The sequence below is a fragment of the Abramis brama genome, assembly GCF_963993115.1.
Source record: "Abramis brama genome assembly, chromosome: 5".
Lineage (NCBI taxonomy): Eukaryota > Metazoa > Chordata > Actinopteri > Cypriniformes > Leuciscidae > Abramis > Abramis brama.
In genome coordinates, this window is record NC_139967.1 from 38,325,121 (window position 1) to 38,347,558 (window position 22,438).

Consider the following 22,438-nt stretch of genomic DNA (forward strand, 5'->3'; position numbering starts at 1 on the left):
TTTCTTGGCAAAAATGATCCAGGACTAACAAAAAAAAGAAACGTGTCGTACTTGACAAATAACCAATTATTGTTATATAAAAAGAGGTATTGCTTTATATTAGCATTTATAAGGAACAGATTTCAGGGCCAAATCAATTTGTAAAAGAGTGCTTGACTGAATTTCCTTTATTGGGAACTTTGTGATAGCGTAATGCAGACAATCAATTGTGTACAATGAAATCCATTTTAGTGCTGGAGCTGAATTTTTGAACTGCAGCCCTATGGCTCTTCTTTTCACGTGGAATCTGTCTTGTAAACTGATCTCCCTGGCCAGTCATGACCTCAGCGTGCAAGTATGAGTTTTCAGCCCGGACCTGCATTTACCAGAGCAGCCTGCCAGAGAAACTGAGACTCATTATCACCGGTCCCTGAGGAGTATAACTGCTAAAGGGTGGAGCAAAGGAGGTAAGTCCTTCCCTCGTAAAGAACGAAGCCTTCATAGTCAATAAGAAGCAGCAGCTGTGTGCACATCCCAGTGCTCGAAAAGGGGAGATTATGACATGTGATCATATGGGGAAGTTGTCACAAGGGTAATCTCAGTGATTATGTAGTTTTGAGCCAAATGTCCATTAATACAAGAGTCAACTATAACTGAAATAGCAGATCTTAACTGAAGGGTATTTTTGAATGTAGGCTATGTTAAAATGTTAGTTCACAGCAAGTTTTTCTATTTTAAATGTAATGCTTTAAATCAACTGATTAATTATTTATTTAGTCATCTTTTACATTTTTGCTGTTTCATAATGGTTGTTCATATTGTGTAAATCCATATAGTGCTAATGTGTTGGAGGTTTTTTTTGAAGGGGGGGTGGGGGGGTGGGGGGGGGGGGGTGTGTGTGTGTGTGTGTGTAAAAAGTGACAACTAGCCCCAGTCTCCCCAATAGGCTATGTTAATTTATTCGGGTTAAGATCTGAATATCTTTTAAATGAGGTCTCAAGATTTATTCAGTGCACTTCACAATGGACAACCCAAATAGGCTTTTACAGGTTTTCTTGATAGCTTTGGCTTAATTTTTGATACAGTCTCCACATTTTCTAAACTGTAAAGTATTATTGTCACAACTGTTTTGTAAAGCATCACAACTCTACAAAATATAGTAACTCACCCAAAACATTTCATTCGTGCTTCAAAACCTAGTTATTGTATCAGTAAATTGGCCAATGCCACCAAATTGAATTTGTTTTTGTTTTTTTGTCAGAGTGAGCCATGGTCAAATATTTTCAATGTTTTTCCTCCCACCATGACAATAACCCTGGAAATGTTTATTATATAAATATTAATTTTTTTTGTTCTATTTTATGTTGACACTTACTGTGCTATTCAAGAATGTCAGTTTTGCCTGCTATGTGTGTCACAAAGTGTTTTATATTTGTGACCCTGGATCACAAAACCAGTCATAAGTCGCACGAGTATATTTTTGGCAATAGCCAACAATACATTGTATGGGTCAAAATTATTTATTTTTTTGTTATGCCAAAAATCATTAGGATATTAAGTAAAGATCATGGGCCATGAAGATATTTTGTAAATTTCCTACCGTAAATATATAAAACATTTATTTTTGTGAGTGAATGCAGCACAATCGAGAACATAAATGGACAACTTTAATGGACATTTTCTCAATGTTTTGATTTTTTTGCAACCTTAGATTCCAGATTTTCAAATAGCCTAGTTGTATCTCGGCCAAACATTGCCCTATCCTAACAAACCATACATCAATGGAAAGCCTATTCATTCAGCTTTCAGATGATGCAAAAAATCTCAATTTCAAAAAACTGACCCATGTGACTGGTTTTGTGGTCCAGGGTCACATTTGAACAGTAAAAGTTTACTGGGGAAAGTCAGTAGGCTACTAGTAGCCTACACAAAAAGACAAACACCATATATTTGTAGCAATGTCTGACATGTGTGTTGTAGGCCTGTGCATATTAAGAAAAACTGTAAATTGTGGTTAAGCTGTTGGAAATGCAGCTATCCCAGACAGAAGAGTCATTTAAGCCTGTCACAAATTAATGATATCTGTGATGTTATTTTGAGGTATTGCATGAAATTAATCCATAGCATAAGCTAGGGGTTCCAGTGAATGACTTGATCATGGAAAGAGAATGATAGGCCTATGTGTCCTTGGAGTGTCCATTCAGGCTAGCCAAGGTAGGTTAGTGTGGTGCGTCTCATATTGCCCATTTAGCACTCCACCTACAACAGAGTGGGATCGACCCGACAGACGTTGTCCCATTGTGTGGGTTGAATTAAATAAATGCCCTTAAAACAATAAACAGTAGAAATGAGACCTAAGCATAAGAAAGACAAATCGACAATAAACGTTGGCTACATTAAAAGTCAACAACAATAAAACATGTTCGCGGAGTCAAATTCAAAAAAGCTCCTTTGTTTACTTTTGGGAAGCGTATCTCACATGATTAATAGTGAAAGAACGCCACCTACAGGCCACCACTATATTTCACTCTAGAGCAATTTATGGGATAATTTTACGTTGTAACACATTTTTTGCTTGACAAGTACCATGGCATTTTCAAGAAACAGACTTTTCTTTAAAAAATTATTGAAACCTTTTATTGCTGACCTAAAAAACTGAAGCCTACTTAAACGATCTTTGACATTTTGTATTAATTGTAGGCTACTTCACTTCTTAGAATAAATTTGGTTGCATTCCTCATTTGCAAGTCTAAATTAATATAATGCAAATGTGCTCGAGCAAGAAACTGCATATTTTGGCATAAACAGTTGCAGCATCAGTAATGTTTAACTATAGGCAAAAACCATGGCAATCATGTGTAACAAAACTCAAATAATAAAGAGTTAAATAGTTGGTCACACTTTAAATTAGGTGTCCTTTACTAATGTACTTGCATAAGAAAAGGCTACAATGTACTTATGTTCATATTGTATTGCAAAACACTATTGAGGTGGGATTTGGGTATATTTGGGTTTAAGGTGTAAGAGAAGTCTCAGTGTAATTATAAATGTAATTACAGAAATTACTTACAGCTTTAATTACATGCAAATGTATATATTTTAAAACATGAACTATGTAAAACAATAATTGAATTGTAGGCCTAACAAATAATTTAAATGTGGGACCATATAGTTTATTTGCTTAGATGAACTGGTTTTTTTTTTTTTTGCAAAACAAGAGTTCCATTCTAGTCTGCAGTTAGAATCGTAACTACTCACAGACCAAGAGCTGTTGAATTGGCCCCCCAAAAGTTAATTGGAATCTGAAAGTCAATTGAAACAATGGAATGGACTATCAAGGAGTTTTAAGCAGTAAAATCTAACATGTATCAAAAGTGGTTGGTTGTTCCTAATCAGCTGTCAAATACTTGCAATCATAAAATCAGTTATACAAGTAAAATATTGGTAGATTAAGAGTGTAAAAATAGAATTCAATGGGTGGAAACCAAAGGCAATGCTTGACAGAACTGGCAAAATTGAAAAAGAATTTACATTATAGAAAATCAAATGAACACCAGCACCAACTGAAAAGTTAGTGGTCTTAAGAAAAGCAGTCATGGATGATTGATTGGATTTAAATGATATGCAGTGATGAATCACAAATCCACATTGGTCAAGGACATGCTGGAACTTTTATCTGGTGCAATTCTAATTAAGAAAAAAATAAATTTCCACTCATAAGTTTGTATAACAGAGTGAAAGTGCACTCATTACCTCAAAAGCCAAAAAAAAAAAAAGCAGGTGTGACTGTTATAAACTTCATTTGAGCAACAAATGTTTAGTGATAAAGTCACTTGAAGGCATCTTTGACAATGCACAACGTTTTCAAAAATGCAGATGACATGGAAGTAAACAGTCTTGATCCTGAATGGATTGAAAATTGTGGCAAATTATATTGTTAAAACCACTGAGAAACTTAGAACAAGCCTGAGAAATCCATACTTAATTCAGGCCATCATAAAAGCCCAAGGAAGAACAAAAGGGATTTGACTTTCCTACTCTGAATTCTGAAAAATGGCTTACTGTTTTTCACAAACCCAGAACAAGCAGCCATTAATCAAACCCTTTTTCAGCCATGAAACACCACTGAAGTGTAAAATGTTAAAACGTTTATTTGAATTCAAATGTACAAGGTTGCATAAACTTTGAATCATTCATCAACATTAAGGTCACCTTTACTAGGACATGGCAGTGCAGGTAAAAAAAAGAATTACCTGTAAAAAAAGATAAAAGTTGCAATAGTAAAAGCATGCATAAGTTACAATTTTTACAAGGCAGCACACAGTGCTTAAGTCTCTTGCTCATAACACCACACACTATGAGATCTGCTTGGCCAGGTCCTTGATCAAGGAGGACTTAAGCTGAGAAATTGAGGCAATTCTCATCTGTTTCTGACTGGAATACTTGTTCTTCACAGCCTGGAGGAGAAAAAAAAAAGAAAAAAAAAAACTCTTCACTGGGTCACATTAACATCTAGAAACTAAAAAGCTACTCAAGCCAAAATAGAGTAGGCCAACTTATTATCAGACTGAAGCCACTCACCAGGTGCTTTGAAAGCCCCTCATTGACCCTCACAACATTTTTGGCAATATGCTGCATCACAGGAACTAGCATCTCTTCTGTGTAGCCCATATAATGCTGAAGAGTAGGGGTCTGTAAAGTGCCAGATGGAATTGTCAGATTTATAAAAAGAAATGTACAAATAAACTAGATCATGACTATCCAAGAACTTACCCAGTCACCACAGCTGAAGACCTTCAGGGTGAGGGCATAAGCTGCACTGGCCACCTGGGAGGGAGGAATGTGGACCATGTCATAGTCGACCATGGTAAGCTCCAGGAAGTACTTGGCCAACGTGTGATGCTCTGCAGTAACCTGCAAAACAAACCCTATTAGTATTAACACAATGTGAACATAACACCTCAGAAGCACTTCTGAAACAATATGGGTAAACCAGCTTACGTCGCCAATTTTGGAGGCTCTCCTGAGGAACTGTAGGGGAAGAGGCCTTCCAAAACCAAAGTCAAGGACTCTTAGGATCTTCATCTCCATCTCCCGGATCTGACCAGTGGTATAGGCACGGTCGGTCACAAAGGCAAAGTCTGCAATCTCTGGTGGGTACATCTCTTCATACTTTGAGGCTATGAACATGGCTGTTACACCAACAAGCTGGAGCTGCTTCTTTGGAACTGGATTATCCTGATCAAGGGACAAGTGGAGGCTATTAAAACAACCTCAACACCATGCAGTGAACCAAAACTGGAAAGGGACCCACCTGAAGGAAGCGGTCAATGATTGCAACAGTCATGTACATGGTCTCCTGAAGCAGCCTGAACTTAATTTGAACTTGCACAAGCCAGTCAATAAGAATGGCACGCATGTTTCCTGTAACTTCCTTTCCTTCCAGATATTTCGGCCTAACAGCTTGCTCGTTCTACAAGAGAAGCAGAAAAGCTCACCTTTCTGTACATGTCAGCATTATAACAAACCAACAAATCATTTTCTGCAAACCTCAAGCTGACGGAGATACAAATAGATGTCCTTGACATATTCACTGCAAAGCATGGGATTATCATAGTCATCAGCATCCACATCCTTGATATTAAGCAGAACATCAGAGAACGCCTGACACAGATCATCTGAAGCACAGCCAGAGGTCTCCATGGGAACAGGAGACGAAGGCTCAGACAAAATCTGCAATGGAAAGCTGAAGTGAATCTTTTTTGTATTAAGGTGGCAGAATAGATACTTCAAGAATTCAGAACATCCAAACACTTCAGAGCCAGCACTAGGGGGCATTAACCTCTGCTGGTTAACACTAGAACTACAAGGCTGTCAGCAGGGAAACAGTCATTGCCATTCATATATAAAAAAAGCTAGTCTGCATTGTAAAGATAAGTCACATGACTAAAGCTCCCAGAAGTCAGCAAATATGGCAGCTGCTGGAACACTTTCAGGATTAAACCCACACAAGTTTGAACCAAAAACTGCATTAACTCCTCCAAATGATAGGAGACTTGGTAGAAGCTAGGCCAAGTGAGAAATGTCCAAGGCAAGCTACCCTTTTCTTGCCTTGTAGTCATGGCATGTGGACAGCAGCTCCCATACTACTGACGTTATATTCTGGTGAACTGACCCTTTAAATGCCGCACATTTACTGCTCACCTGAACGTCATGCTTCACTTTAGGAGACTCCTTTTTGGGCTGTTGAACCACAGGCGCTTTCTCAGCGACAACCTCTGCGTTGGGTGCAGCCTTCACCTCCTGTTTCAAAAGGTTAAATCATGGTTGAGACAAAGGCAGCTGAAGGCTGAATTGCCTGCAGAAGAGACGGCACATACCTTCTTCCTCAAAGCCTGTCGTGCCTGCGGATTGTTGCCAATCTCCCCCAGCGCGGCCCGAGGTCTCAGTCCGGGCTTGGTCGCTACAGCTGCTTTTCCGGGCAGAGCGTTCTGATTCTCGCTGCTGGCAAGGCGGGTGTTCTACTCAAGACAAGAGGGTCACGGGTAAGTTTTGCATAACGAGTAGGGCAATTGGTTATGTGAGATAAAAAGCGCTACATCTGTTGAAACATCGTTTGAATTCTAGGAAACGCGTTTAAAAAAAACGTCACACGAGGACCAAAAGCACACGTACAAACCGGTTAACAGCACTAGTGTGAACTAAAGTTTGTCTGTAAAATGCAAGCTAACTTACCGATTATGCAGAACTTGCACAAAGCTTTTTGATAGAACATACGTTAGGCCTACTGAATTAAATACGCAGGTAAAACTCCACACTAACATAGTAATGTGCAAGATAAGGAAATATTTCAGGGTTTTCCCATATCAATTTAAAAGTGACAAATAATTTGTTCTTTAATATAAGACACACACTTTGAGTTCCAGAAAATTAAAGGCATTTAAACAACTTACCCTTGTGACACGGAGAGCCATTATTTCAGGAGGATTATTGCTGTGACTCGATGAACAAACTGGTTGATTCTACTCAAGCGAGCTCGATGTAGCATTGCATTTCCTCTGTGGTTTAAATTGTCGCTCTTTCGAACGTGATTCGCTGGGTTCGAAAATCATTGAGCTCCGATTGGCTCAGTCGCACCTGATTTCAATGCGTTACTAGGACAACTTATGACCACGTGACGCCCAGGGGCGGGGATACCAGTCTATCGTGTTCTTTTGTAGTGTGTACTAGAGTTTGCGTGCTTTCCACTGCCACCTTTTGCTGCGGAGCGTGTGTCTGTAACCACAAGCACTGCGTTTGTGAAAACACATTTTCACAAACTTTGTCAACAACATTGCTCACATTGAGAAAACCCAACTTATGTTCCTCTTATGTTTCTAAGAAGATGACACTTATTACTAACTCTTAAATATTATATTCAGAGTATAATTATTAGTAAATACATAAATTATACAACTATTTACTACTACTGCTACTAATTCAATTTAATATAATTTGCACATACCACACTAATATTTTTACAGACTTATACCATCTAAATGCATAAGCTAATGCTGTCTGTATTATCATCTAAATTTTCCTTCTTTCAATGATGAACCTTTCGTTGACATAAGTAGGCCTACTGCTGTTGCACATTAGACAGATAAACCTCGACTTTAAAAAAAACTTTTCCCCAGTACCACAATAAAAAAAAAAAAAATTGATGAGCAATTAATTTTCCACTTATTATAACTGTAAAGCGCACAACCTATTTTTATTTCATTTATCATTTGTATCAGTGGTTTGATACATGTATTTATTGTTTGATCCCACACTTCATGTTATTAGAAAAACTAAATAATTGTGTGATTTCATATGCCCCGCCAACCTACAAATAAGAACTAATGCCTTGCTTACAAAGACCTTGCCTGTTAATACTACATTATTAATTAATGAAATAAAAGGGGTATTATTAAAATATGGCTTTCGTGTGTTCACTTATTTATGTCACCATATTACAGTGAATAAATAATTCAATTTTATATGCATGTATGGTTGAAAAAACAACTGATTGCATCAATGGAAATGATTGGAATGTGACAAAAATGCAATATGAAATGTTTTAAAGAGGATGCCCCCCCCCCCCCCCCCCCCTAAAACAAACAAACAAACAAACATTTGTGTTCATAAAATAATATAATAAATTATTGTTTCTAACTGTTAGGAACCATACAGAGTCTGTGGAAGCCATCATAAAATTCATTTTTATTAAAACATTTTTTAATAAAAAAAATGAGGAGATTATAATTATACCTTAGATCCCTTTATTTCTTAATATTTAAATGTGTTAAAACAAGAGTTTACATGATACATGTGCCGTCTTTATAATATTTCATGGATTCCATCTGTTGTGTCATGGCTAAAACCTCATGGAATCCAGTGCTTAGGCCAGACATGTGCTGGAAGTAAGCCTCTTTTTCCAACTGTATAGTCAGGTTATTAACACCGGCATCCTTCAACACGGCAGACACCTGAGAAAAAAAATTAAGTATAAACAATACAAATTGGTCAGTAAGTTAATTTGTTTTTGGCCAAAACAATAAAACCAATACATGAATCAACCAAAAAAAAAAAGAAAAAAAAAAAAAGATATTATACACAAGATCTGACACCAGAAATTAAGTTTAAGTAATAAATAAATAAATAAAAATTACATTAACTAAAGCTGCGTCCCAATTCAGAAGCTACATCCTTCGAAGGCCACATTCAAAGGCCGATTGTGCCACAGCATCGCGACACAGGCTGTCCCAATTCAAAAGCGCTTTCAAATGCGGCCTTGAAATGCTTCATTTCCCGGCAATGAAGGATAAAATAGATGGATAAGTGCACTCAATAACGTCCACTGTGGTTTCGGACACAACTACAAATGGCTGTCCCCTCATTAGCTGTTTCAGGTGTGTTTAATTGGAGCTGGAGCTAAACTCTGCAGGACAGTGGCCCTCTAAGGAGCTGTATTGGACACCCCTAGTTTATACTTCTTTATTATATACATAAATGGACCACGGTGAACATATTTAGGAAGGTTGTGACCTTGTTTTGTTTTTAGACAGTTGAATATAACTTTCAAAAAAGTCCAGTGCAAATGTTACTGCTGCTCATCAACGGCAGCTGTCAAAGTTGCTTCCGTAGGCTAGACGTCCCATTTAACCACGTTTGGTCTGACCTTCGCGGACTTCGAAGGCATGGCCTTTGAAGTCCACGTCCTCCGAAGGATGCAGCCTCAATTTGGAACACGGCTTAAATGTCTAATCCTTAGGCAAAATGGTAATACAAGCCTTGGAAAGCCCAAACAAATTGCTGTAAATTTGTAAACAAGCCATTGTTCAAGATGTAGCATTCATACCTGTTGAATAACTCGCTGTTCTACTACATCAGACATGAGTTGGAGATGGATGGTTCCAGCAATGACACTGGCAGAATGTCTCCAGAAGTGTGGATCACGGTAGGATAAAACGCCTTCTATTTTCTGAATCTTAGACAAACAAGGAAGCATTAAATTATATGCAATGTAAAGCATTCAATTGGTAATCCAAAAATTTTTAGCTACACTAACCAGACAAAAGTTTGGAATTACGATTTTTTGGAAAGAAGTCTCTTATGCTCACCAAGTTTGCCTTTATTTCATCAAAAATACAGTAAAAGCAGTAATATTGTGAAATATTACAATTTAAAAGAACAGTTTCTATTTTAATATATTTGAAAATGTACTTTATTCATGTGATGGTAAAGCTTAATTTTCAGCAGCCATTACTCCAGCCTTCTGTGTCACATGATTCTTTAGAAATCATCTTAACTGTTCCAAACATATGACTGGCAATGTATATATTTTTTCTATTCATACCTTTTCAAGCGCAAAGTTAAGCTCCTTGTCATTTTCAGGTGGCGTTCTCAGAAGAAGAACCTCACAGGCGTCTTTTAACAAAGGAATAACACTGAGAAAAATCAGTGTGGCAATGAAGAGTGAACAAATGGGATCTGCGATCAGCCATCCAAACTGTTTAATGAGAAGGGTGGATATAATCACACCGACACTGCCCAGTGTGTCAGCAAGCACATGTAGAAACACTCCTGCAAACAGGATAAGGAAATGTCATCTTCAAAAGGTTGAAAAACATCAGGATTGATAAATGATAATAAACTTTTCATTTCTGGATCAACTAACCTTGCCATGTCTATAATAAAAACAAATAATACTCATAACAGAGTACAGACCCACCTCGCATATTAGCATTCATTCCCCCTCCAGCAGACCCGTGGGAATGCCCGTGGCCGTGAGAGTGACCGTGTCCTCCATGACTGTGTCCATGTCCTCCATGGCTGTGTTCTGCATTGCCGTGCCCGTGCCCATGGTGCGAGTGGCCGTGCTCATGCCCAGAGCAGCTACCTTTGGAGGCCCCATGGGAGTGTGCATGACTGAAGGCACAGATGCCCACCAGATTAACAAGCAGTCCACCAACCGACACTGGCTTTAAGGAACAAATGGATCAAGGACAAGCATGAGCATGAGGTGACAGGATTCATGTGTGAAACTTTGCATAACTTTAATTCAAGATACCAACTTGGGAATAGCTTTGTCAATCCTGACAACAACGTCTTGAAGGTTAGCTGTACATACCGTTAGCATATCTGTGTTGATGTTTGGTGGATCGATGACTCTGGTGACTGACTCCACAAACACAAAAAAAGCTATGACCATGAGAAACAGGCCATTGATAAATCCAGAGAGGATCTCCACACGACCGTACCTGAAATGAGAAAAGTCACACTGTTAACAGCACCAAAAATTACAAAACACAATTCCGTTATGTCCAGTAATCAGGGTTCCCAGACTTCCCACACCAATGAGTTCCCATGTATTTTCCATCAATCATTTTTAAAAATAACTTTTGATTCAGAATGATTTGTTAATGAATCAATCAGACATGTTTTGTGAACCAGTTTGATCAATTCATTGTAAAGAACAGAATCAAAACAACAACACGTGGCATGGTTTACAGGTTAAACACAACCATAACTCCCATAAGTGATACTAGAAACACAATTTATGATATAGGACCAAACTTTCTAGGGGAAAGGGGTTCATTTAAAGGGATAGTTCAACTTTTAAGCAAAAATGAAAATTCTGTCATTAATTACCCTCATGTCGTTCCAAAGCCGTAACTTTCGTTCATCTTCAGAACACATATGAAGATCTTTTTGATTAAATTTGAGAGCGTTCGGTCCCTCCATAGACAGCTACGCAACTACCACTTTGACACTTCAAAAAGTTAATAAAGAGATTGTAAAACGGATCCATATGAATTGAGTGGTTTATTTCAAATTTTCTTAAGAGACTCAACTGCTTTATATGATGAACATTGAATTTAGTCTTTTATTCACATTTAAACTTTGATCAAAGAACTTAAACAGAAGCTCAACTGAACATGCTTGACGCACGAGAACAAACCTCTTGCTGAAGCTCAAACGTGCTGTTAACACACGAGAATGAACCTCATTGGTTCTCTCACGTCAAGTGAACATGCTTCAGCTTCCGTTTACCATGACTGATGTGTGAGTTGATGAATGTTTATATATGAATAAAAGCCTAAATTCAATCTGTTCATCATATACATGTCTCTTCAGAAAATTTTTAACTAAACTGCTCAATTCATACGGAATAGTTTAACTATCTCTTTATGAACTTTTTGAAGCATCAAAGTGCTATTTGCGTAGCTGTCTATGGAGGGACAGAAAGCTCTCAGATTTCATCAAAAAGATCTTAATTTCTATTCCGAAATTCAGTATGGAGCTGATTTATTATTTAAACCCCTTTTTTACTTATGAATTTGTTTTATGCACCATTCTATATGCATATAAGTTGTTGTTGGAAAAAATATATAAAATCCTATAGGTATATGAGCTGTTAATAAATAAAATTACACAAAAAAATAAAAATTAAATAAAAATCAATAGTATAAACTTTGACTGTCAACTAGTCTCTCCCCTGTGAAGGCTTCCATCCCTTTACCTCTGTACAGATAAAACATTGTCGGGATAATTCCGGTTCACGTGGCTACGCAGAAGCGATAAATTATTCTTTATTATACATTTGTAAGGCCCGACCAGTAGTTTGTTGAGGGTTGGTTTGTAAAGAAGGACTACACGCCTGCACACATATATTTTCAAACACGCACACCTATAGACTAAACACGTGTTGCGCATGTGCACTCCGTCAGCGTTTTCGCGGGTTTGCGTAGAGATAACCTTTTTTTTCCAAAAAATTCAAGGCTTGCACCTTGGAATCTATTTCCTGGGTTTGCGTTCTCAAGCCACCAGGCACTGTTTTGTGCGAATGAGTGTTTTCTGTTAGAACGGTGTTGTGTAAGCGGCCCCTAAGTTAATAACTAATGATCTTCTTTACAACAGAAGTGAATCAATCAATCTAAAACTAACTTTAGCTGGACAATAACTTTATTCTAGAGCTGCTGTAAAGCCAAAACAATCTCTGTTACTGTAATTTCCTATTATCACTGTAAAACTGCTTTGAAACTATATATTGTTAAAAGCGCTATATAAATGGTGACTTGACTTGATTATGAGATTAAATCTCAACATAACTAATATATTGTACACTATTATGCGAATAATTCTCAAAATAATTAATATATCATACACTACAGTTAAGTGCAATCTACTGTGATGTCACAATCAAGTTGAATTGTGGGATATTGAGCTGCTTGAAGTGTACATCGGCATAGCTTCGCTCCCTGTGTCAAAATTTGAGGGGACAAGGGTCTGTCCATATAAACTTCCCTCGTCCACTTCACGAAGTGGAACACACTTCAAAATGGCGACGGGGATTACCTCGAGGGGAAGTGCTTAGGGAAGTTCGCGAGTGCGTGTCTAAAAGCCTTGGTGTGTCCCAGGCTTAAAAGCTGGAATGCACTACACGATTCTACAGTATTTTCCAAGAGTCACAGTGAGTCTGCAGATTTTGCGCAGTAAGAGGTAAAAGATTTCACCAAAAATCGTGTAGTGTATTATGAGCACAGATTTATTTAGCTTCAGACTAAAAAAATCATGCATGTTTTTTATATTTTTGCCACTTTTAAAACAAATCTTGTTTTTAGTTTTCATGTGTCTCCTAGCAATGAAGCGCATGTTTTTGCATGACATGGTTGTGTTTGGAACAACTTGAAAGTCTGGTACTGTCATCCTTAGTTGTTTAGTTTTTTCCTTGTTTCAGCGCTTCAACACACGCAATGATTGACAGGGTGGGGCGGAGACGTGCATCAGAATCGGCTCGGAATGCATTTTCAATTCCAAATGAAATTTTGCTACATTCATTGCGGGACATTTAATGAACATGCAATCACAAAGTGTCTTAACTGTGAGTGTAAATGCAATTAAGAAAAAAAAAACATTTCGGAGTATTTTATCATCCACAAGACAAATCAGTCTGCTCGCTTACAAATGTATAATGTGAATTCATTTCACAAATAAGTTATCCCAAAATTAGCAAGCAGCACTACCTTACCCATAGGAATATATCCTTGTTGCTTTCCATCTGGTCATGAGGGCGGCAAACAACCCCAGGACCAAAGCCGAGCAGTCAAACAGCATGTGGAAGCCATCAGAGATCAGCCCCAGACTGTTGGTCCACACACCATAGAAGAGCTCCACAAATGTGAAGGCCTGAACAAAGATCAACACAACTCTTATCAATATACTGTTGAAGTAGATAGGTCATTGTTTAAAGTATAGGCACATTATATCAGACAGGGAGTTAAAGTAGGTCATGGGGGTTACAATTTTTGTGAAGGGAGGGGATTCAATTATATTTCGTTGCCACAAAGCTCTAAAGCTTATGAACATTTGAATCATACAATCCTTTTCTGTAATTCTGACAAGAAATAACAAACATTTTAAGCAATTAACAATAAAGCACTTAAACTGAGCATCTTCTACACTTCATGACCAAAATATAGTAAACACACGAGCTGAAGTGGCCATCCTACAGAGGCTAATGTACCAGATTGAGACAGAGGAAGTAGAAGATCTGCCGTGAGTCATATTCCTCCAGGATCTGTTTGAGTGAGTCTTTGATGAAGCGAGGCAGAGACTGGGACGTGTGCTGAAGCGCATCACCCATGAAGTTATAAAGAGGAGTTCCTTCAGGGGAATAACCCACCAGTGTTCCCTTCTGACCTTTTGAAGAAGGGGCTGACAGTATGCTATCAGCTGAAAACATCAAATGGTACAATCAATAAGGACCAAGTAAAATGTGGTACTTTCAATGAGTTTTACATCTACACCTTTTTGTTGATGTATTTACAACACTATGATGATAATTTTTACTTCTTCCACCTTTTTTTTAATGAGATCTACACCCTATCGTACACTTGACATTTACATATCAGATTGGTTCTGTGATAGGGGAATATATAAATCTTTCAAATACATTCTTTGCATTAAATGATATAATATCTTCTCTTCTCTCTTCTATGAGAGATATTAACTTACCCATGATGAAGAAGCAGGCGCTGACCAGCACTCCACCAGAGAGCACATGCTCAGTGCTACTCTGCTGGTTGTTTCCTGGCTTACTTATCACTCTGAGCTGGTCGGTTAGCGGGTGGGTCCAGAAGTTTGCCAGCACCAGGCCACTGAGGAACAGGAAGATGGAGCCATATCGAGCACAGCGTGAGGTTTCCAGCTTTGCGGTGCAGATGGACTCGACATAAAAGTCCAGAATCATCACAGAGAAGATTATCATGGCAAATGGCAAGATGAGGCCAGACCAGGATTCCACCTTACTCTGAGGATTTCCATTTTAAAAAAGGAGCTTTCATTAGTGTCTGTAATAACTTTCTGTATTGTTTTAAGTGTTTATGACAAGGCTAATGCATCTGAAGACGGTGCAATGTTTTTGTTTTAATCATTTTACACTGACTGTACTCTTAATGCTAACTGATTCCCAATGACAATGACAAAATAAACTTAACTGATAAAACATTTAGAATCTGTAGTCTTTCTCGTCTGGGAACAGGGACCAAAATAATGTCTCATGGACAAAAATGCCCATAACGTTTTAAGATTTTATTCATTTACATGACTTTTCAAAGTCTAGAAATCACACTTTTAAAGTTAGGCTACCTCATATAAAGGAAACAAACAGTTCTTGAATGGATGAACTAAAATAAGAAATATTTTAGCTTATTTAAAATTAGGACTTAGCTTATTTAAAAAAGTAATTTTGAGTCCCCCTTTGACAGTTTGCTGATCCCCTCTACTGGGCCTGGACCCCTGGTTAAGCAGAAAACAAAACTTCTGCTGGTTGTTACCTCAGTGGTTGCAGACAACACTATGACCCAGGGCAGCAGAACTACAGCCGACACAAGGTTAGATAAAGCATATAGGCGTTTTGCGCCCCCAATCTCCACTGATAATTTTCTGGATGCTGTGTTGAAAGCCACCTTCAGGCACAGAGCTAGAACCAGCAGAACCACTCCACCCTGCTCAGAAAATGAGAGTTAATCACCATGATATCACTGTTCCTTCATCGGAGTCAGTACTCAAAACACTATTAAAAAACTTTTTTTAAAAATGATCAAAAACACACCTTGTGGTCCGCCACACCTAAAAAGGCAATCCCTGTGTACAACGCATGGGTGAGAGCACTGTCATGGTGCCCCTCAGCTATAAGAGTGTTAAGGAGCATACAGTTGTAGATAAAACCAAAAAGTAAACATTTCCAAATACACATTCATGATATTGTGAATGATTAATCTGTAAATGTCATTCTAAAGAATAAAATGTTTATCCAGCTCTGAGTTTGAAATAACTTTCCGTTTAGTCGGAAAACAGTTTTTTGCCATTTTGCCTGCAAGCCGGTGTTATTAAAGAGGTAGAAATGACAGATTTCACCTGGATTTAATAACAGTGTACACATTTCTGCTACAGTTGTAAGGATACGGTGCTCTGCCATCTTTGCCATGAGATCATCATTATCAAAGAGCAAAAGGCAGATCACAGCAATTATGAATAAAGCAGCACCCCTTGTCTATATAAAAAAAGAAGAGCACATGGAAATGTGTCAGCTGGTAAATATGGTTCATTCTGAGATACGGTTATGATTTCTCTACATTTCTGACCTTAGAAGGTCCCCCTCCAGAGCTGGTAAAGAGAACGCTGAGGAGAGAAATCACCACCACATCACTGTGCTCAAACAGCAAAAGGGTCCTGAAAGAAATCACTTAAGTTTAGGCCAAATGCTTGATAAATAACAGAACAAAAATAATGAAACACGTTTATTTTCGATCAAGCCCAAAGACATACCTGAGTGGCCCACAGAGTGTCAACCCAAAGAAACCCAACAGGGAAATGACACAGCTCATGACAGCATGCTTGAGTATTTTTATCCACTGAAATCAGAAGTTAGACAGATGAAATCAGGCTGCCATGTTCAAAATAGGTCCACATGAAATGGCATTTGCAATCCATTTTACTTCCATAACATATACAGAATGAGCATTTAATGCTATTATTGCTGTAACTTTTAATGCATCAACATTAACCAATATTAAATTTGGCAAGTGGCTAACAGTTGACTTTCTACTAAATATGTGCATTGATTAATTTTTAAGTGAATAAAAGCCTAAACTGAATCTGTTCATCACAACAATCATGTCCAGATTTGGATTAAACCACTTATTTGGATCACTTTAACAATATTTGTATGAATGTTTTAATGTGTTGAATGTTCTGGTTCCATGGACTTTCAAAGGATGGACTAAAAGGATGAGAGAATATTAAAAATGCTTATGCATTTCGAAGATAAACAAAGGGGTTTGGCAAGTTTTAGTGATAAACTAACCCTTCAAGTGGTAAGAGTTTTAAAACTGATGATTTGAACAGGTAAACTAGAATTAAAATAACTTTGTACCTGTCTCTTGGGGATCATTTTTCCAGATGAGAATGGCTTTTGAAAGAAAACCAATATCATTGCACACCTATGCATAAAAGAAAAGGTATTTATATGATCAGAAATAATGAAAATAAACAATCATGATACTTGTATTCTTTGATATGTACATGTGTGATGTCACTACTTACCCCATTTTTAAAATAAAGAGAAACTGTACAATATGCACAACTTTGAGGAGATCATATGACTCAAATATCCCAAAAGCCTTCAGCAGCTTGGTAAAGTAGAGTAATACTATGTACCGGGTCAGTCTAAAAAAAAAAAAAAAAACATTCAGTAAAGTAGAAAAGTAGATAAATAAAGCTGAGATATTCTTACAATGGTATTACCATAAAATACCATGGAAAACATTGCAATGCTATAGGTTTTGGACACTATCATGGTAATACCAAAGTATTCTCTGAATGTGGTGAACAAAAAATGCAGATACCTTTCAAAAAGTACTGTAGTGATGATACTATGGTAGAGTGTCAGGATGCATCACATAGTAATATTATGGTACTTATATGTATGGTACAAGTATGGTACTACAACATACAATGGTATTTATTGGTATTTTATTTCCAACAAGAATAATAAGGTACTTTTCTGTAAGTCATTTAAGACGGTCCACTACAACACATCAGCACTTACAAAAAGGTATGTTTATCTTTAAACATACTACCGTGGTAAAACCAGCGTCACCACCTCATAACATCAGTGTAACGTGGTACTGCCATAGTACTGTAAGAGTATTATTTAGTGTAATATTTAGACACTCTTGTTTTAACGTTACCTGGCATCTGGAACCTCAACTCGCCCCAGCTTCCCACTGGAGATGACATTACTGCTGTATTTTTCATCCATACTTCTGCTGCTGTGTGTTTAAGATCTTAGACTGTTTATCTAAGAGCTCATCTTTGAGAAACAAAAGCTGTTATGTGTCTAACTGCGTTAGCCTGTTTAAGTTAGAAAGCTGAAACCGAAAATAAGAGCACAATTCAGGGCCCTTTGGTGCTGAAATCGCTCATGAAGTGGTAATCCACAACAGTGAACTCTGAAATAAAAACCGTTGATTTTCGAAATACATACTGAATGATAAATCTATTTTCACTAGATAGCAGCTACATTATGAACTGATGTGGTGGTTGAAGTGACGTGAACATTTCCTCATATGGCTACAATCTATGAAGCCTTTCAAAATAAAAGTCATGTATCGCCGAGAAAAAATATTTACATGAAATATATCCTGCTAATTATGTTATTTCTGAATACAAAAGTTACAATTTTATTGCTAATTGTGATATATGTAAAAGGAAACTTTAAAGAGATAACTATAAGTCCTTTGATTTAAACATTTTACGTTGACTTTTCAATAGCTTTGAAATTCGGTTGTAACGTCATGATCCATGTGTAGAAATGGTAAAAACAGGTCATTCCTGGGATTCGGTGCCTCTTGTGTCCCCACTCAGTAAAGCTCATGTCATGGTGATCACTGATCTTACTCCCTTAAAATGCTGGACAATGTTTTAAACCGGTCTTAACACCATTTGAGTTCATTAAAAGTTCATTTAAAAAGAGAGAGAGAGAGATTTTACAGCATTTTGAACCAACATGTAGGCGTATCACCATTTTGCCTATGCCCCCATCCCAATTTCACGATAAATACACTTACCATTGGGGATATTTTCCGTGTTTTTTTGTTTTGTTTGTTTTGCATTGTTAAGCATATCAGTAAATATTCTATCTAATGTATGTATTTTTTTTCCAATTATTAAATTTATTTTAGCAATTATAATCAAGGTTTTTAGCTTGTCCCTCAATTTAATGTCCACCCTGTTATTTTGACCACTTTCCCTTTAAATGAAAGTTGGAAAAACATCACATCATAAAGCTGCCATCACTTCTTTGGAGGGAAAACAACTTTTGAAACTTATTTTAATTGTCTATTTTTTACCAATTTTATCTGTCAAATTTGATGTGGTCAACCTAGTACATCCACCCTGTGAAGGGAATTTTTTTAAAAGTTAGTAGAAAAATCAGTTTTAAAATTACAATTTAAAAGACCATGCAATCACTATGATAGTGATTGCAAAAGTAATTCATGTTTAAAGTTGAAAAAATGGTGTATTTAAATTTCTTTGGGAATGTTTACATTATTGCTTCCCATCTAAATCCAGTTCAAACTAAAGTAATATAACTGGTTGTATGTGAGACATAGGAAATCATCCATCCATCCCTCCATCCATCCTTTAACACTTTAACACAATTCTTTATCCATTATTTTGTCCATTCTGTTATCACTTTGTACATGTTAAGCATTGTTTTTTTGTGTGTTTTTTTTACACTTATTTCATAAAATCAGCAACATGCTAATAATTCAGTGAAAATGAAATTATGAGTAGTTTAAAAAGTAAACAAAATGCCTTTTAGGCATTTGTACCTGAAAATGAAAAATGTAAAATTATGTGTTTGTGAGAAAGTAAGAACAATTCATACACAATATTCATATTTTCTGAAAATGTATTAACTGATATGCTTTTAAAGGGACAAAGGTACATGAGTTTCACTAAGATAATTTACACAGTGCCCATATATTAGAATAACACTAGAATGTCCCTAATAGGGTGGGCATTTTTGATCTCCCATTTCATTTATTTTGTTTAATATGGTTACGTTTATTTACTCAAGGTTGACCAAAATAATTTTTCAAATGTTTTACATTCCCCTATCATGACTACACAAAATTTTAAAAACTGAGTTTAACTTTCTATATTTCATACTCTTTGGCCAAAAGGCCATCATACCAGGAATGACCGAAACACGACATTTCATTCACGTCATTCTCGTGGTACTTTGATGTCAGACACCGATCGGCCTACGCAACGCGATTAATAAACAGAATTGCATGCGTCTTGCGGAAGAACATTGTAGCTATTTTTCTCTGTTTATATACAAGACGAGTCATAAAATAGTCTGAATATCCTGAGTGATTCAGGATAAAACAAAAACACAGTTCAGAAGATTCATGATATCCTTATAAAATGTTGTACATTTTGAACAAAAAAAAAAAAGTTACATAGTGTACCTTTAACATATTTATTTTTATTGCTACAAGGTGAATCGTGTGTTATTGATTTAGAACAGGCTACAGATGGAGGCCATGACGTCAGAAAGATGTTGTGTAAAGTGCCATGACTTTTCTCATTGCTGCTGTCCTGCTCATATATCTTCATAATGTGCTCAGCAGAAATGCTCACTTGAATAGACTGTATATCTTTAATGTCTGCAATTGTCACCTGATTCTATTTGCCATGAGCAGTGGCCTTTTAGAGTATGGCTTGAGGTCACGGTACAGTTTAGAGACGTGCTATTTTCTTTATCTTAAATAACTTGCATGTAAATGCACTTTATACACTAAAAAAGACTTAAGGTTATTGTTCCACAGTGCACTTTTATTTAAGATACAGTGGAATAACATGATTCATTGTAACAGTTGGATCAGGGGTGATTAAACTGCTGTTTTCTTTCCATTTCTTTCAATATCTTAATGCTAGTATTGCTGTTGGTGCATATAGGCCTTGATTTTTCTAATAGCAGGCAGATTTGTGGTAGTCTGTGAGTTCTCAAAGAACATTTTAAATTATATTTTTTTTATTTTTTTTATTTTTTTTTAAATCAGTCTCCTCAAAATGGCCTTATGTAACCATTTTCAAAACACAACCTCTAGATGGCAGTATGGTGCAAAACATGGTTTCAAACCCCTCTCAAGAGAACCACGTGTCAATCTGTTAAGTACTTGAGGCCACCATGAGGTACAATCTTAAAGTTAAAATGTATTCTATAGATTATAATACAAGGAATGGAGTAGATACATTCATACATCATGTTACACTTTCATGTACGCAGAGACTCTAGTCTAATGCTTGTTAAAAAAATATATATATTTTTATTTTTTCAAACGTGCTGCAGATTTTATTCTTCAGACTGAAAGGTCAAACTAAATCTTTACTATTAAATGCAAGATGTATTCAGAGGCTGTCGAATGCTATGCTATGCCAACATTCGAGTTCATGTCTCCGGTCAGCCCTTTTTGTGCTTTCTCGAATGATGTGACCACATAATTATATAAGATTGCAGTAAAACTGGTTTCTCCTGCCAGAAATGCAAGCAAAGGGACAGTGGGTGGAGTAGCAATGACATCACCGAGTCACCCAGCGTTCAGAATGCATTTAGAGGGAACAGAAAGGCAAAGCACGCTAGAGTTTTTTCAGAGGAAATGAGTTGCTTTCAGGCAGAACTGCTATATTAAGTGCACTGCAAGACTCTGCACAGTGTGTGACCATTCATGCTTCACACACATTAGCTGTATTTGGCAAGAGCTGTGGCTTTCAGTGCCAAGACGGAAACTTAAAGGAGGAAAAGAAGCAGGCAAGGGCTGAATATGTAGTAATTAAGTTTTTCTTCCTCCTTTACCCCCTTTTTCCCACTGCTCTGCTCTGCTTCTTGATTGACTTTTGGCCACTTGGAACAAACTGTTCAAGGAACAGGCAAGGCCTTTGAAGGCTGGAGGCCGTTAGACAGAGCAACTGTATCAACACATTTCTCCTGCTTAGAACAACACAGAACACATGACAGTCAACTATGTTTGCTTTCTCTGGCTAGGTAAACATTTTGCAGTGTACCAGTCTTGCAGAGATCAAACCAGATAACTGTTTAAAAAAACATGCTGTTTTCAAAAGAAGGCCAAGCCATATTACTAATGCTCATACTCAATCTTTCAAAATACTCCTCTGAACTCCCCTAAACTTTGGCGCCTATCTTGGCGTTACATGTGATGCCGTGACCCGGATGGCAGTGAGGTTTAGGGGGATGAGTGTAACTTAGGGCAGTAAGAGTTGTGCGTGTAAACCTCACTCCTCTGGCCTCATGAGGTGCGCTAGCGACTGACATTAAAGCTGCTTTCTTTTTAGCACGCCTGCTTCCCATGCCAAAGAGACCCTGCTCGGAGCGAGTTGAGTAGGACCGGTTACATTCAAACTGGGGTCTCTGGCATGGGAGGCGGCCTGGCCTCAAGAGGCCAGAGGAGTGGGGTTTACACGCACAGCTCTTACTGGCCTACATTACTCTCACCCCCCTAAACTTCACTCCCATCCGGGTCACGGCACCAAATATAACCGGTCCTATCCGTCCCGCTCCAAGCGGGATTCGAACCGGGGTCTCCCACGTGGGAGGTGGGCGTGCTAACAAAGATGGTAAGACTGCAGCATCTAGCGTCATTCGCTAGTGCGCCTCTTGATGCCAGGGGGGAGCAGGAGAGGAGACTTCAGTAAAAATCTCAATTTGTTCTTATATTAATAATACAAAAGATATCTAATTCATTAATTTTGAATGGCTTTTTAGTACAGAATACCGGAAGACATTGTCAGAAGCTAAAAATATGACTGTGTCATATTCATCATAAAGTGTTAAAGG

The 22,438-nt window shown here is 37.4% G+C and overlaps 2 protein-coding genes across 2 annotated transcripts; both read right to left on the reverse strand.

The window, feature by feature from the left end:
- Nucleotides 1-4,112: 4,112 nt before the first annotated feature.
- On the reverse strand, nt 4,113-7,147 carry ccnb1 (cyclin B1). Its single transcript, XM_084114879.1, has 9 exons — nt 6,933-7,147; nt 6,360-6,500; nt 6,184-6,282; nt 5,530-5,712; nt 5,294-5,452; nt 4,981-5,217; nt 4,753-4,893; nt 4,561-4,671; nt 4,113-4,436 (listed from the first exon to the last, which is right to left on the reverse strand). The coding sequence occupies exons 1-9, from the start codon at nt 6,951-6,953 to the stop codon at nt 4,335-4,337; spliced, it is 1,194 nt and encodes a 397-aa protein (XP_083971005.1). The 5' UTR covers nt 6,954-7,147; the 3' UTR covers nt 4,113-4,334.
- Nucleotides 7,148-8,205: 1,058 nt separating this feature from the next.
- slc30a5 (solute carrier family 30 member 5) lies at nt 8,206-18,139 on the reverse strand. The gene is made up of 16 exons (XM_084115671.1): nt 17,760-18,139; nt 17,113-17,235; nt 16,943-17,009; nt 16,336-16,421; nt 16,152-16,239; nt 15,973-16,060; nt 15,620-15,696; nt 15,342-15,512; nt 14,521-14,815; nt 14,030-14,238; nt 13,535-13,692; nt 10,634-10,763; nt 10,235-10,484; nt 9,860-10,086; nt 9,362-9,490; nt 8,206-8,489 (listed from the first exon to the last, which is right to left on the reverse strand). Exons 1-16 carry the CDS (start codon nt 17,828-17,830, stop codon nt 8,319-8,321), a joined length of 2,340 nt encoding a protein of 779 aa, XP_083971797.1. The 5' UTR covers nt 17,831-18,139; the 3' UTR covers nt 8,206-8,318.
- Nucleotides 18,140-22,438: the final 4,299 nt, after the last annotated feature.